This window comes from Microcaecilia unicolor, chromosome 12 (genome assembly GCF_901765095.1).
Source record: "Microcaecilia unicolor chromosome 12, aMicUni1.1, whole genome shotgun sequence".
Lineage (NCBI taxonomy): Eukaryota > Metazoa > Chordata > Amphibia > Gymnophiona > Siphonopidae > Microcaecilia > Microcaecilia unicolor.
Genome location: NC_044042.1, coordinates 62,416,956 through 62,431,472, shown reverse-complemented (window position 1 = coordinate 62,431,472; position 14,517 = coordinate 62,416,956). Strand labels below are relative to the sequence as shown.

Here is a 14,517-nt window from a genome sequence, read left to right as displayed (position 1 = left end):
GCTGTTTTTTTTGTTTGGACTTTAGTTTGTACTTTGTTCCCTCTCTTTTGTTATACCCATATTACTTATGTACTTATCATCGCTCAAGGCGGGACACTGTGTGAAGAGGGAAGGGAGAAGCTGGAGGCAAGCCCGCAGTGCCTTCATCGTCACTGATGTCACTGCCACGGAAAGTAAAAGGTTAAAACGCACGCATGCGGGGGGGGGGGGGGGTCACTGCCACAGAAAGTAAAAGGTTAACGCACACATGCACGCACGCATGGGGTGGGGGAGCAGGGCTGCCGGTCGGGGAGCTGAGAGCGGGAAGGAAGGAGGGAGAGCTGCCTGGCTGCTGTGCCAGCCCTGCATTTGTGAGGGCAGCAGCCAGGGGAAGGTCACGATTGGGCTGGGGAGGCTTAGCCTCCCCAAGCCTCCTATACGGGGTGCTGGGTGCTAAACCCAATAGAAATGACCTGTCCTGGACACAGTAAGGGAGCTTATTCAATAGAGCAGTCTCCTATGCAGGGGTGTGCTGGTAAATTGTTAACAGGGGGCTCTCTCTCGCCAGCAAAGTAAAAGAGAATTCAGGAGGGGCCCAAGCCCACATTTTGGGATCCATTTGTTAAAGTAGCCATGGAGAACCGGCTCCCAAAATTCTTAAAAACGTAACAAACGGCTCTCGAGAGCCTGCTCCAGTACACCACTGCTCCTATGCCAGCAAGGACAAATTGGATTAGCGAATATAAATGTTATAAAAAATGAATATTAATAAAAGGGTGTCTCTCTCTCTCCTCTTCTACACCTATGTGTGCGCTTTCCTTTCTGCTCTGTTGACCTATTTCTCTGTACGCGTGTGAATTGAATATCTCTCTGTAGTGTTCTTCGTTTCTTTCGCTAAGCGGCGCTGGCGGCCCCTGTATCTGTTTGCCTTTCCTTTTTCATTGGTCCGTTGCTGAACGGTATCGACTTTTCCTTTGGTCCTCTACGCTTGCCGTCCGCGCTGGCTAAGTAGAGCATGAGCGAGCCGTTGTGAGACCGGTCTCGTGCGCTGAACCAGTTAGACTGGCTGCAGGGGGTCGTCGTGAGCTCCCGGAAGAGACGAGCTTAATTGAACGAGGTGCCAGACACGGCATTGGAGGTGAGAAGAAGCGGGTAGGAAAAATGCTTAGATGGCAGTAGATGAAGGTGGCGTCTCGACTAAGAAGTTAAGGATGTTTTGCCTTTTTTGTACCTATTCTTCATGTTTGCGCAGTAAGGTATTGGATTTTTTTGTTCTCAGTAACTGTTACTACTACTATTTAACATTTCTGAAGCGCTACTAGGGTTACGCAGCGCTGTACAAGTTAATATAGAAGGACAGTCCCTGCTCAAAGAGCTTACAATCTAATGGACAAATGTACAGTCAGTCAAGTAGGGGCAGTCTAGATTTCCTGAAAGGTATAAAGGTTAGGTGCCAAACTGTTAGCACCTTCTATACCTTGAAATAATTAATTGAAGAACTAGAGATTAAAATGGACAGCAAGTTAGTATTGCTATTGCGTATACAAAACGGCATGTTTTATTTTCTGTACCGTAGGGTCGTAAATGAAAATGTAAATTACAAAGAGGTGGGTGGTGTTGCCCCATATCTAGATTAAGGGCAGAGTTGATATGACCCGAAATAAGCTTTGAGTGGTTATTGAAGAACTAGTTTTGAATAGAGCTGACTGGGGGCTAGATTTGATGAAGGGCATTACTGCATCACCTGTACTAACAAGGTGTTAATGTTCATAGGTCCTATTTTATGTAGTTGGACATTGTTTCTAATAAGGTTGCTATGTTAAAGCAGTAGCCCACTTGGTAAATCTTGCCCATATTAATTAGTAAATTCATAAGCACAGACACCTAGGTCCTTGTAAAGTAATTTAAAAAGGGAAAAGTACACCCGAATAAGTTTGTTCCTGGAAAGAAAAGCAGGCACATTTGTCTAGAACATCAGAGGTCCTATACATTTAGTAAGCCAACAAAAAAAAAAAAAACTGCCTAAACCCAAGTAAAACAGAGATTCAGTGGATTCCTAAAGCAAGTGGACAGATACCTGACTTCAAAATACCTTTTGGGAAGTATGAACAAGCACTTAAAATCACAGGTCAGGAATCTTGGGATAATGCTAGACTAATTGCTTGCTTTGACATTCAAACAATCTTTTAAAAACTGTAATATATGGAGAGAATATATTAAGTCTCAATTTGCAGCTTTCAAGTTTTCCTGTTTCATTCTGTCTTCATTTTACTATTGTTATGCTGTTAACAAAATTGTAAGTTTGATGTTAAACTATACCTACTGTACACTGCCTTGGGTAAATCTCTTCATAAAGGCATTTAATAAATCCCAATTAATAAATAAATTTGTAGCTGCCACAAATTTGACCACAGTAGCGCATGCTGTGAGAACATCGCAACTGGACTACTGTTACCACTGTGTAGTGGTTCTACCAAATGTTCTCACTAGCCAGGGCCATAGCTAGACCTCAAGGTGGGAGGGAGCACATTTTGGTCCTCCCCCCCCCCCCCTTGCTGCCGCACATACCTTGGCTTGTGAGGGTCCCCAACCCCCGCCAGCTGAAGTGCATTTTCCAGTGCTGGTCTCTGGCGCCGCCGCCGCATTTCCTGCCCTGCTCTCTCTTCCCCTCATGTCATGTCCGGCATACTTGTTTTAATGAAATTGAGCATTTGCACATGCACAGTTTCTACTAAAACGAGCGTGCCGGATGTGAGGGGAAGGAAATATGGCGGCGCTGGAAAATAATGCTTCAACTGGCAGGGGTGAGAACCCCTGCCAGCCAAACCAGGGACACAGATCCAGTTTGGGGGGGCCCAGGCCCCTGTGGCTCCCCATAGCTACACCGCTGTCATCAGCTGCTGTTAATTCAGAATGCTGCATCATGTCTGATAATGGGTTGTAAGTGGAATGACCACATCACACCCTTCCAGCAAAAACTGCACTGGATACCAGTACCCTAGTGGGCCAAATTAAAAACTTTCTTTGATTTTTTTTTTTTCCCTCCATGCCCTGAGACAATAACTAAAGAATAAGTTTGCTCTTTAAACACCTTTTGAGGTCTCTCAAGAATTACTATCTGTACACTCCTTTTAAAAACAAAAAAACCCCAAATCAAAACATGTGAGTCTTTTCAGACGTAGCTCTTACACTCTAGACCTCTATCCCAGAGGGGTTATACCTAACTCAAGGCTACCTCTACATCAGTAACCAGGTGAAAGCCTGGCTCTTCTCATAAGCCTTTAATTCATGCGGTGACTGACTAGCTTGCTGCAAACTGTGTAACTAAGACCAGTTACTTTTTCTGTATACCCTACTATGATTTGTACCTGTGCTCTTCAGGGCACAGACCGTATAAGTCTGCCCAGCACTATCCCCGCCTCCCAACCACCGGCTCTGGCACAGACCGTATAAGTTTGCCCAGCACTATCCCTGCCTCCCAACCACCAGTCCCGCTTCCCACCACCGTCTCTGGCACAGACCGCATAAGTCTGCCCAGCACTATCCCCGCCTCCCAACCACCAGCCCTGCCTCCTGATCTTGACAAAGCTCCTGAGGATCCATTCCTTCTGCACAGGATTCCTTTATGCTTATCCCACGCATGTTTGAATTCTGTTACCATTTTCATTTCCACCACCTCCCGCGGGAGGGCATTCCAAGCATCCACTACTCTCTCCGTGAAAAAATACTTCCTGACATTTTTCTTGAGTCTGCCCCCCTTCAATCTCATTCCATGTCCTCTCGTTCTACCGCCTTCCCATCTCCGGAAAAGGTTCGTTTGCGGATTAATACCTTTCAAATATTTGAACGTCTGTATCATATCACCCCTGTTTCTCCTTTCCTCCAGAGTATACATGTTTAGTTCAGCAAGTCTCTCCCCATACGTCTTGTAACGCAAATCCCATACCATTCTCGTAGCTTTTCTTTGCACCGCTTCAATTCTTTTTACATCCTTAACAAGGTATGGCCTCCAAAACTGAACACAATACTCCAGGTGGGGCCTCACCAACAAAGTTCCTAATACTTTCTTCAACTGTATATATAAATTGCCCCAGTTTATCCCAGTGACTTTGTACTACAGCTTTGACTATCTGTATGTCTCAATTGCACTTGCCCTCTTGGCCGCCTGTTAAGATGTCGTCATTTTATACTAACATGAGCAGCATATGTTATTTGATTGTTAATGTGTACGTATGCAGGTATGTTTGTGTTATGCAGGCATTGTATTTATTGTATCTGTTTGAATGCTTTAGTGTGTGTCTATTAAGGTGTTTCATTTGTATTGTGATGACATAGTATCATGTTAGGCAGCCTAGGAAGCACATTTATGTGATATATCAAATGTAGTGTGCTGTCGTCATGATTTCCTGAAGTTTAGGTGGTCATGTATTGTTGTCTATTGTACTGCTGTTTGTGTGTAATTCTGATACTATATCATGTTACTCCCATTTTTAAGATTCAGTTTTCCATCTCCAAGTTCACCTCATTGATTGTAGTTATTCTTATGTTTGACGACTTCACTATTGTTATGCTGTTAACAAAACTGTAAGTTTAATGCAAAGCTGTACCCACTGTACACCAAATACATTGGGTGAATCTTTTCATAAAGGTTTAATAGAGCTATATTGATCTTTGAGAAAATTGCCACCATATAAAATTGTGATTCATTTGTAAAAGTTCTACAAAAAAGGATGTTGCAGTAGGTGAGCAATTTTTCAGAAATTAGAAAAAATATGGAGGTAGAGAGAGAACAGCTCTTCAAAACACTATGACAACACCAGCGTCTGAACAAGCTTAGTACAGTATGGGGCTCATTTATGAAAGAGAAAAAACTTATAAAAAGTGACATAAAGCAGCATTTAGATGTTTTGTTTTGCTTACCAAAATGTTCAAATTTCTATGTTTAAACGTGTTTTGCAGACATTTATGTAGTTCATCTGCAGTACATCCAAATCACAAGGGAGCATGTTGGGGGTGGGATTAGGGCTTTCCTAACATTTGGACATTTTTCTGGCATAACGGAACAAAACCAAAACATCCAGGGCTACAATTTTTTAAGGTCTAGACCTTTTTTTTTTGTTTAATAACAAGTCCTAAAAAGGTGCTCTAAATGACCAGATGACCACTGGAGGGATTAAGGCAATACCACCCTTACTCTCCCAGTGGTCACTGACCCCCTCCCACCCCCTAAATATGTGGAAGAAACAGTATATACCACCCTCTATGATGTCCTCAGATGTTATAGCCAGTCCTGTTAGAACAGCAAACAGGTCCTTGGAGTAGTTTAGTGATTGGTACAGTGCACTGTAGAGAAGGGGACCCAGGCCCATATCCAACATTTTGGACTAGACCTGTTTTCAGAATGAATAAGGCACAAAAAGGTGCCCTAAATGACCAGATGACCCTGAGAGGGATTGGTTATGACCCCCCGCCCACACCTCCCCCAAATGATCACTGACCACCTTCCACCCCCCCCCCCCCCAAAAAAAAATGTTAATAAAAATGGTCCTCACTGGCCTCTATGACAGCCTCATATGTTATAGCCAGGTACATTAGAGCAGCATAGTGGTGGAATCAGTGCACTGTAGACAGGTGGGTCCAGGCCATACCTCCCCCTACCTGCTACACTCGTGTTGGAAACTGTGAACCCTTCAAAACTCACTAAAAATCCACTGTAACCACATACAGGTGCCTCCATCCATTGTAGTGGTGTAGAATTGGGGGTAGTGGGTTTTGAAGGGCTCAGCAGAGCAATGGTGAGATGTGTACCTGGGAGCATTTATATGAAGTCCACAGCAGTGCTCCCTAGGGTGCCCCATTGCTCTCCTGGGGTGTCTGGTGGACCAGTTAGCTAAAAATGCTGACCCCTCCTACATCACAGTGGATTGATATTTCTACGTTTTAACTTGTACATTTTTTTAATGGCCTGAGAAGATAGATGCACATAGCACAAAACCTTGTTATAGACGGTATTAAAAAAAAAAAAAAGATTAAGACGTTTTGAGGTTTTGAAAATGGTCATGTTTTCTATTCGAGTTTTGGACGCTTAGCGCAAAATGGCCAAAGTCCGACCTACTACTACTTATTTTTATAGTGCTACTAGACGTACGCAGCGCTGTACACTGGAACATGTAAGAGACAGTCCCTGCTTGACAGAGCTTACAGTCTAACCAAGACAGACAAACAGGACAGTAAGGGATAAGGGAAATACTTAAGATGGGAATTATAAAACGGACATGTGTACTGAAAAGTGAATAGGGGCTAGGAGTTAAAAGCAGCCTCAAAAAAAGTGGCCTTTAGGTTAGATTTGAAGGTGGTCAGAAATGGAGCTTGATGTACTGACTCAGGAAGTCTATTCCAGATGTGTTGTGCAGCAAGATAAAAGGAACAGAGTCTGAAGTTGGCAGTGAAGGAGAATCATATTGAAAGGCCTAAGGGCCCTGTTTACTAAGCTGCACTAGAGATGCGCTGGTGTTTTTAGTGCACACTAAGCTAATATTCCTACGAGTGTCTACAAGGTTAGCGTACTAATTTTTAGCATGTGCTAAAAACACTAGCACACCTTAGTAAACAGGGCCTTAAGTGGTTTGAAAATGTCTTTATAGATGCTCGTTTAGCATGTGGCAAAACTGTCATTCTGGTATCATTCCCTGACTTTAAGGAATATTACTGGATTGTTTTAGACTAATTGGTATACAGATATCAGTTACACTTGCCCCTTATCAGTTAACACAAATCAGAAGTTGGCATAACGTCTATTTTTTTGTTTTAACTATTTTATTCCAAACTTGGAGTTCAGGAGCCTTTTAATGGTAAAAATTACCTCATGTGGAAAGGAATCTGGTTCATGGTATGTGTGAGTCATTTGTGATATCATAGCTTATAAGCTGTTTAAATACAGAGAGTGTGAGATCACTTGTGCCACCTCTGCTCCCTGGAATTAAGGAAAACCTGTTGGGAGATTTTGAACATTTTCAAAAGAATTACTTAAACAGAATGTGATGGGAGCCTTGTCACTTCCACAATGTACATGTGCTCAACCTGAAACTCTGTGAATTTTAACAAAGCCTTTGTTTTATCTATTAAGCAGTAATTCTGTAGAGAAGGTGCTAATACTATGTGCTGATTGTGTGTAAATGACTAGAATATTGGCATATATGCAGATATACAAAGGTAACAAACACAAAAGGGGAAGCTCGCTCAATGTGAAACTCAACAATATAATAAAAACGAGCGTATTGCTTGGTATAAATTAACACTCAAAAAATGTGAAAAACGGGGGGAAAGACCTCAGACAAGGGTGACGCTAGGCTCTAAGATTAGAGCAACTGATGCAAACTGGTCACAATACTTCTGTGTAATCATTGGTCAAAAAACCCCAACCAACCTAATTGGTTGTGTAAAACTTTTAAATCTTTTTTTGGTTTTTCTTATTGCATCGTGTGAAAATCAAAAAAGAGAGAGGGAATGCAATCAACAAATGCTCCCCACTACAAAATTATACATTGTAAGAAGTACAGCTTGACTTTAACTGGCTGAGCTTAGCTGCATGTGGTATTCACAATAGGGCATCCCAACGGACCCGTTTCACCATAGGGCTTCTTCAGGGGATGTAGGATACCGATCTTCTCAAAGCAGATTCTGACTCGGCAATGGTGCTCAGCTGCGCACTGCTTACAATTTATAATTTTGTAGTGGGGAGTGTTTGTGGATTGCATTCCCTTTCTCTCTCTTTTTTTGATTTTCACACGATGCAATAAGAAAAACAAAAAAAAGATTTAAAAGTTTTAGGTTGGTTGGGGGCTTTTGACCGATGATTACACAGAAGTATTGTGACCAGTTTGCTTCAGTTGCTCTTATCTTAGAGCCTAGCGTCACCCTTGTCTGAGGTCTTTCCCCCGTTTTTCACATTTTTTGAGTGTTGTTAATTTATACCAAGCAATACGCTCGTTTTTATTATATTGTTGAGCATATATGCAGATATGCATATAAATGCCAAAACTTTGCTTGTGTACATCTTACATAGTATGTATTTTACAGGTGAGTGTGATTGGGGCACAAACTTAAGCAGGTAACTGACAACTAGGCATGAGCATTTACACAGCTCCTATGGCTGGTGTAACTGTTCACACCTAAGCATGTATTCATGTATATACGGTAACGCTAGTATTCTTTAAAGGAAAGTAGATGCCTAAATATAGGTGCACTGTTATAGAATTGCATCCGCTTTGTGTTTTCCTGAACAAGTGCTTAGTTGCAATTATTGGTGTTTAAAGTTTTATTTTATTTTTGTTAGCTTAAATTTTATTTATATCCTGTACTGTTCAAGGGTCTAGGTGGGTTACAGCAGTACACACTCGTATATAAAAGATATAACTAAAACTAATTAAAAATAAAAATACAAATGCACGATAGTTTGTAACAGTATATGCAAACTTCCCCAGTTATTAATCATCTGTGCGGCTCAGACCATTGCTGTGCTGTTTCACTACTGACATCACAAAAGATAATGTGAACTTGGCACATAGCCTGGGCAACTAAAGAAGGGGCTTGGAACAGGAGAAAATGAGAAGTCACCAGGCAGCAGTAATAAGATATGCACTTCTTTTGTTCCAAAAATTGTAAAAACAAACAAAAAAAGGAAATGAGAAGACCTAGTCATAAAACATCAAGAGGAAGTAATAGCAATGTGTGATGATATCTGGGAATATTTGATCACCATGTGGATGGAGCAAGAGAATACTTTTCCAGTGATTGTGTAGAATACAGGTTGTGAAAGTGACAGAACAGGTAAGAGAACTTCAGAATGACTCTTGAAAATGAGGTCAGGCCAGGGGAGATGTTTTGCGATGGAAGGGCAGAAGCAGATCTGTAAAAGAAATAGCAAGGAGGATAGGTGTATGAATCCTACATATGTAGGTCTTTAGTGGCTCTGGTTATTCCAAAAGGGGGTCTTTTATTTACCTGTCATTAGACCAGTGTGGAGATTTGTCTGACTTCTACAGATTTTATATTAAGTACAGCAAGGGAAGGACCCCAGGAAGAGATCTTAATTGTTTTAGGATGGATTTACTGTTTTTGTTTTTTAAATGTATGACAAGTTTAACCAAATCAGCATAGTCTAATGTATAGAAATGTTTAGATATGGGGGGGGGGGGAGGGGTACAGCATGCCAAGTTTTATATCTTGAGAAAGAGGTTGCCTATAACATCTGTTCTGAATTAAAAACAATACCCGCAGTAGTGAAAAATGTCCTTCAGTAACAGTCACATCTAAAGGATAAATGAGCAGTGGAAGTTCGATGTGTTATAGAGTAGTTGCTACTCAGTATAGTGTTTGTGGCAATAGAATTACCCTGAGAGAGAACAGTCGAGGCTGAAAAATTAATTGTAGTGCTGTTGCCACAATAGATGGATTCAAAAGTGTTCAGCTATGAGTGTCTGCAGCAGTGAGTAGGCAGGTGGGAAGATCACGTCAAGGGTGTCTTAGTAGTTGCGCAGATCGCAGGAGTAGATTTTAAATTGGACTGTTTGGCACTCCGGGTGGCTTAGAGAAGAACACCACCTTTTTTCCCCCCCAGTAGTTTGGTGCTCTGATCAGCAAACTATTTGCTCGGAGAGTGGAGGATGCTGTGGTTAATCGTGGCAGCCGAGAGGAGCAACGTAAAAGGCATATACTTGCCGCTTCACCTCCAGGTGACAGGTTTTGGTTCTGGCCCTTAATGCACCATTTCAAGGTGCTGACAAGAGTTCCATCAATTATTCAAAAGCAATACACACACACACACACACACAAAAAGAGGGAGAAGTGAATGCATACAATCCAAGCTGGAAGACCAACTGCCATGAAACAGTTTAGAGCAGGGTTCAAATCTCACTTCTCCCACTGATGCTCCTTATGACATTGGGTAAGTCACTCCACCCTCCATTGCCTCAGGTACTGGACTTGACTGTACTCAATTGCTCTGTCCTCCACTGCATTGCTCTTGCTCTGAAATTCTCTTTAAACCTGCACTCAAATTGTCTAAAACATGGCTCCAATAGGCTTTTACAGATAGATAGGTTGGTTTCAGCCCCTCTGCTGCTGCATGGCTCCCTTTTCCTCTAAGCCTGTGGTTGCCAAACCTGATCCTTGAAGTGCCCAAACCAGTCCGTTTTTCAGGATACCCACAATTAATATTCATGAGAGATTTGCATGCACTGCCTCCACTGTATACAAATCTATCATGTATATTCATTGTGGATATCTTGAAAACCTGACTAATTGGGGTGCCTCCAGGACCAGGTTTGGGAAACACAGGCTTAGAGGAAAAGGGAGCCATGCATCAGCAGAGGGGCTGAAACCAACCTATCTATCTGTAAAAGCCTATTGGAGCCATGTTTTAGACAATTTGAGTGCAGGTTTAAAGAGAATTTCAGAGCAAGAGCAATGCAGTGGAGGACAGAGCAATTGAGTACAGTCAAGTCCAGTACCTGAGGAAATGGAGGGTGGAGTGACTTGCCCAATGTCATAAGAAGCATCAGTGGGAGAAGTGAGATTTGAGCCCTAACTGCTTAGATTTACTGGCTTTTGCTATAACTCCCAGGTTAACAGCAATTGATCCAAGCAGTTGATGTCCATGTTCAAATGAAAATTGTTAACACTGAAGAAAGTGGGAAAATCTAGTTTGCATACTGGTATGTAGTAACAGTTAATGGATGGAACCTTGCTACCTATAAAAGCAGAGGTTTGTTACCTGGGTGTTTTAAAGGTGAGTCCTGATAAGATTGTACACCCACAAGTGAAATATGCTAGTGATTAGCGGTTCTGAGAGTTTGGAAATTTTCCTTGGGAGAGCACCCTGACCCCACTTCTCCAAGCCTTAGTGAATACCTGTTTGGGCTATTGTAATTCTCTGTTAGCTTGGCTTACGGAGGAAACTAGTAAGTTGTCTGCAACTGATCCAGGAGCATGGCAGCCCATGTCCCAGAGAGATGTCTGAACATCTAAAGAAGAGGCATTGGCTGTGATGGTGATCCATTTCCTGTTGAACATTAAGGAGTGGGTTATGTCCCTATGTCAACAGAAAAGCTCAGAGCTAATTTCATGCCCTTCTAGGGGTCTAATGCAGCTTCAGCTCTTCAGTATTTATCTCAATAGCATGTGTAGCAGGAGGGGGAAATTAGGTGTGAGGGGGAACACATTAATATGATACTTAAAAGCAGCACATCTTCCCCCCCCCCTTTGCCTTTAAAAACACCACAAAAAAAGTCCCAAAGGTCTTCTGTGCGATAAAAAAAAAACGTCTCTAATCACTTTTCAATTTTGTCTTGTTGGGCAGACTGGATGGACCGTGCAGGTCTTTTTTTTTCTGCCGTCATCTACTATGTATGTAGTAAAACTGCCATTATAATAATTTGGTAGTAGTATTCAACTAACTCTTCTGTACTGGAGTGAAGTTTGGTGTCTGTTTATAGGATGGAACAGAATCTTAAGATAAACCCTGCACCTCCTAGTTCTGTAATGCACACATGGAAATTCCACTATTCTCAGATGTAGAACTAATGCTGAGGCAACAGCAACACAAAAGGTTCTCTACTACCACACATTGAAACTTAGGGAATCCCTTGTATAATACTACATTTCCCTTTTTCCCTACTCTCTCTTACCCTTAACCTTCTGTCTGCAAATGTCCTAACACATGCTCTGCATGAATTCCCCACTTGCTGTATTTATCCATTTTATCCTGGAGGTGGAGTTCTGTTTTTATAGTAGTAGTGCTGTACTTGTGCCATTATTATTTGCCTTGAGCACTTTTAAGTGGGAAGGTGAGAAATAAGTGCTTTTTTTAAAATACAAAAATCAAATGTAAGCTGTTCTTAAATGCAAAAGATACCCATCCATTTTTTTTCTTTATATATTCCATCCTCCCCCCCCCCCCAGGTAGTTTTGTTGTTGTTTTTTTTATTTTTTTTTATTTATAATATTTATTATTTATATATTATTCCATACAGAATTAATATGGCAATTGTAAAAAAAAAAACACTTAAGAAATGCTGAAACATAGATGAAAATCACGATCTATTCTATCGACCTCACATAAATTTAGTAAATTACAATCCAAAATTAAGGAGAAAAAAAAAAAAAGTACGTTAATTATTCAAGTAGATACACTACATGGGATTCACTATGACCTGCTCGCCACTCTCAATGATCTCTAACAGTGTGCATTTGTTTCTCAAACCACTAGATTTGCATTCAATCCTTCTTTAGATATCAAAAACTCTTCTAGTTGTTTAGGTTCAAAAAACTGATAATTCTTAGATTGATATAAGATCCGGCAGACACAAGGAAACTTAAGTATAAAGTTTGCACCAAGAACAACAGATCTTTGACGGGAGTGCCAAAAAGGCCTTCCTCCATTTCTGTGTTTCTTTGGACAAATCCGGATATATTCTAATTTTAGATCCTAAAAACATTGTCAATGTTCCTGAAAAAAAAGTCTCAAAACAGCATTCCTATCCATTTCCAGGGCAAATGTCACCACAGCTGATGTTCTTTGCGTTATTACTTCTAGGGATGACTCGAGGAAAGTTGTTAGATTCAAATTGTCACACTGTTTATCTACTTCATAGGTAGACTGGAAATGTTGAACACGTACTAATGGAGGTAATAAATCCTTTGACATGCCCAACACTTCAACCAAATACTTTTTAAACATTTCTACCGGTGCTAACACTGGCGATCTTGGAAAATTAGTCAATCTCAAATTACATCGTCTTAATTGATTTTCCAGGTATTCCATTTTCCTATATGTAAAACTCTTTTCTTTGGCTAAAGTTTGAGTCATAGTCTCTACTTTTCTAAATTTTTCCTCGATTCTTTCCATCTTGGAAGTCTGAACTGTGTTTATTTGATCCTGGATCAGGACAGCTTCAGATAAAGTCTTAATTCCCTCTACATTTTTTACAATCATTGCTTGTAGGGATGAGTGCAAAGTGTAATTTAAGTCCCAAAGTGACTCCAATGTCACAACGGCTGGTTTACTCAACTGACCCACTGAGATCATCGGGGGGAGGGGGGTCTTGAGTGTTTGGTTCAGAGTTATAATAATATTATTAGGAATTTTTGAAATAGTTCCTACCGACACACTCTCAGCCAGTTCTGTCTCCAAGTGTGGGCTCCCTCTCTGCTCGCTCCTCTCGACCTCTTCAGACGGCTGAGCGTCAGGCACCACTTCCTGGTTCCCTGCTCCCGGCTGTGGGGGAGCCGCTCGCTCGACGGGGCTTAGGGAAACCCCGTCTCCCTGTCGGCCGACACTAATAGCTCGGCTCCGATCGGAGGAGAAGAAGCAGCAGGTCCCGACGTTACCCCAAATCTTTCCAGCGTCGGTTGCTGTCGAGTTTGTGTTCCGGCCGGGGTTGAGGGCAATTCCCGAACCTTTCCTCTTCTTTTCACCATCTTACAATGGACAAGAGGGATTTTGGCTGCTGAAACGCGGAGAGATTTTGGGAGCGTCGGGTAAGTGAAATCTCTATGACGCCATTTTGGATCGACCAAAAGCAACTTGGCCGCTTTTATCCCCTGCCAACCTACTTTTTCGTTGTTTGTTTTTTTAATTGGTAATTTTTTTTTATTTCAGGCATAGTCCTCTTCAGGGCCACTGAGAGACAAAGCCGGGCCCAGGGCAAACAATCTTAAGGGCTGCCCCATCCCTGACACACCATTTTTGTCCCTATCCTGTGCCAGGGCCCTGCTGCTTATCTGGGTCTGAAGGAAGGCTTCCGGTGGCAGGCAGAAGGCTGGCTGGCTCGGTGTCCTGCTCCTGTGCCAGGTTATCACGTTAATTCTGCTCTGCTGGCCACAAGAACTTTTTCATGTTGTGTCCCGCCTCCTGTGAAGTAACTTCTGTTTCTGGGATGCAGTATGAAGAAGTTCCTGTGGCCGGCAGAATAGAATTAACACAATAACCCTGCACAGGAGCAGAAGACCGAACCAGCCTTCTGCCTGCCACCGGAAGCTTCCCTTATTGCTCTGTCATGGGAGTTGGGGGTTACTAGTGCCGGGCCTGGGGGGATCTTGCCCCCCCCCCCCCCGACCTCGGCAGGACTGGACATCTTGTCTTTCACTGAGGCCTGGACATCTTTGTCTCTCCTATGCTCTCTAAGCTCTCCTATATGTCACTAAGATGCATTTTATCATTTGTGGATAACTTTTGAGTTTCTGAAACTGCTAGGTGAAAGATCGTCTTCTCCATAAATCCTGGATAATGTCAGCACTGATCCCTAATAGTATAGGCTATAACCATTAGATGGGGACGTTTGCATTGACTGCTCTGCAGATTACTACAGGTCCCCCCCTTTAATCTTTTGATACCAGAGGGAAGGGAGCATAACCTTTTTGTTTAAAGTTTCCTTGGATGTTTTTCTTTTTTAGAAACGAATGGCTTCTGCGCTGAACCCAGAATCTGAAAGACAGATGTTATGGGATGATTGTGTGCAACCTGCCAAAAAGCCCAGG

At 42.1% G+C, this 14,517-nt stretch overlaps 1 protein-coding gene across 3 annotated transcripts in view; it reads left to right on the top strand.

Moving 5' to 3' along the window:
- Positions 1-971: 971 nt before the first annotated feature.
- The window catches only part of FAM118B (family with sequence similarity 118 member B), a 76,903-nt gene continuing 63,357 nt past the window's right edge, over positions 972-14,517 (top strand). For 2 of the 3 annotated variants that reach the window (XM_030221970.1, XM_030221969.1), the window contains exons 1-2: positions 1,124-1,235; positions 14,434-14,516. In XM_030221970.1, coding sequence (XP_030077830.1) covers positions 1,149-1,235; positions 14,434-14,516 — 170 coding nt within the window. In that variant the 5' untranslated portion in view covers positions 1,124-1,148. The other variant, XM_030221971.1, reaches the window with a different exon arrangement.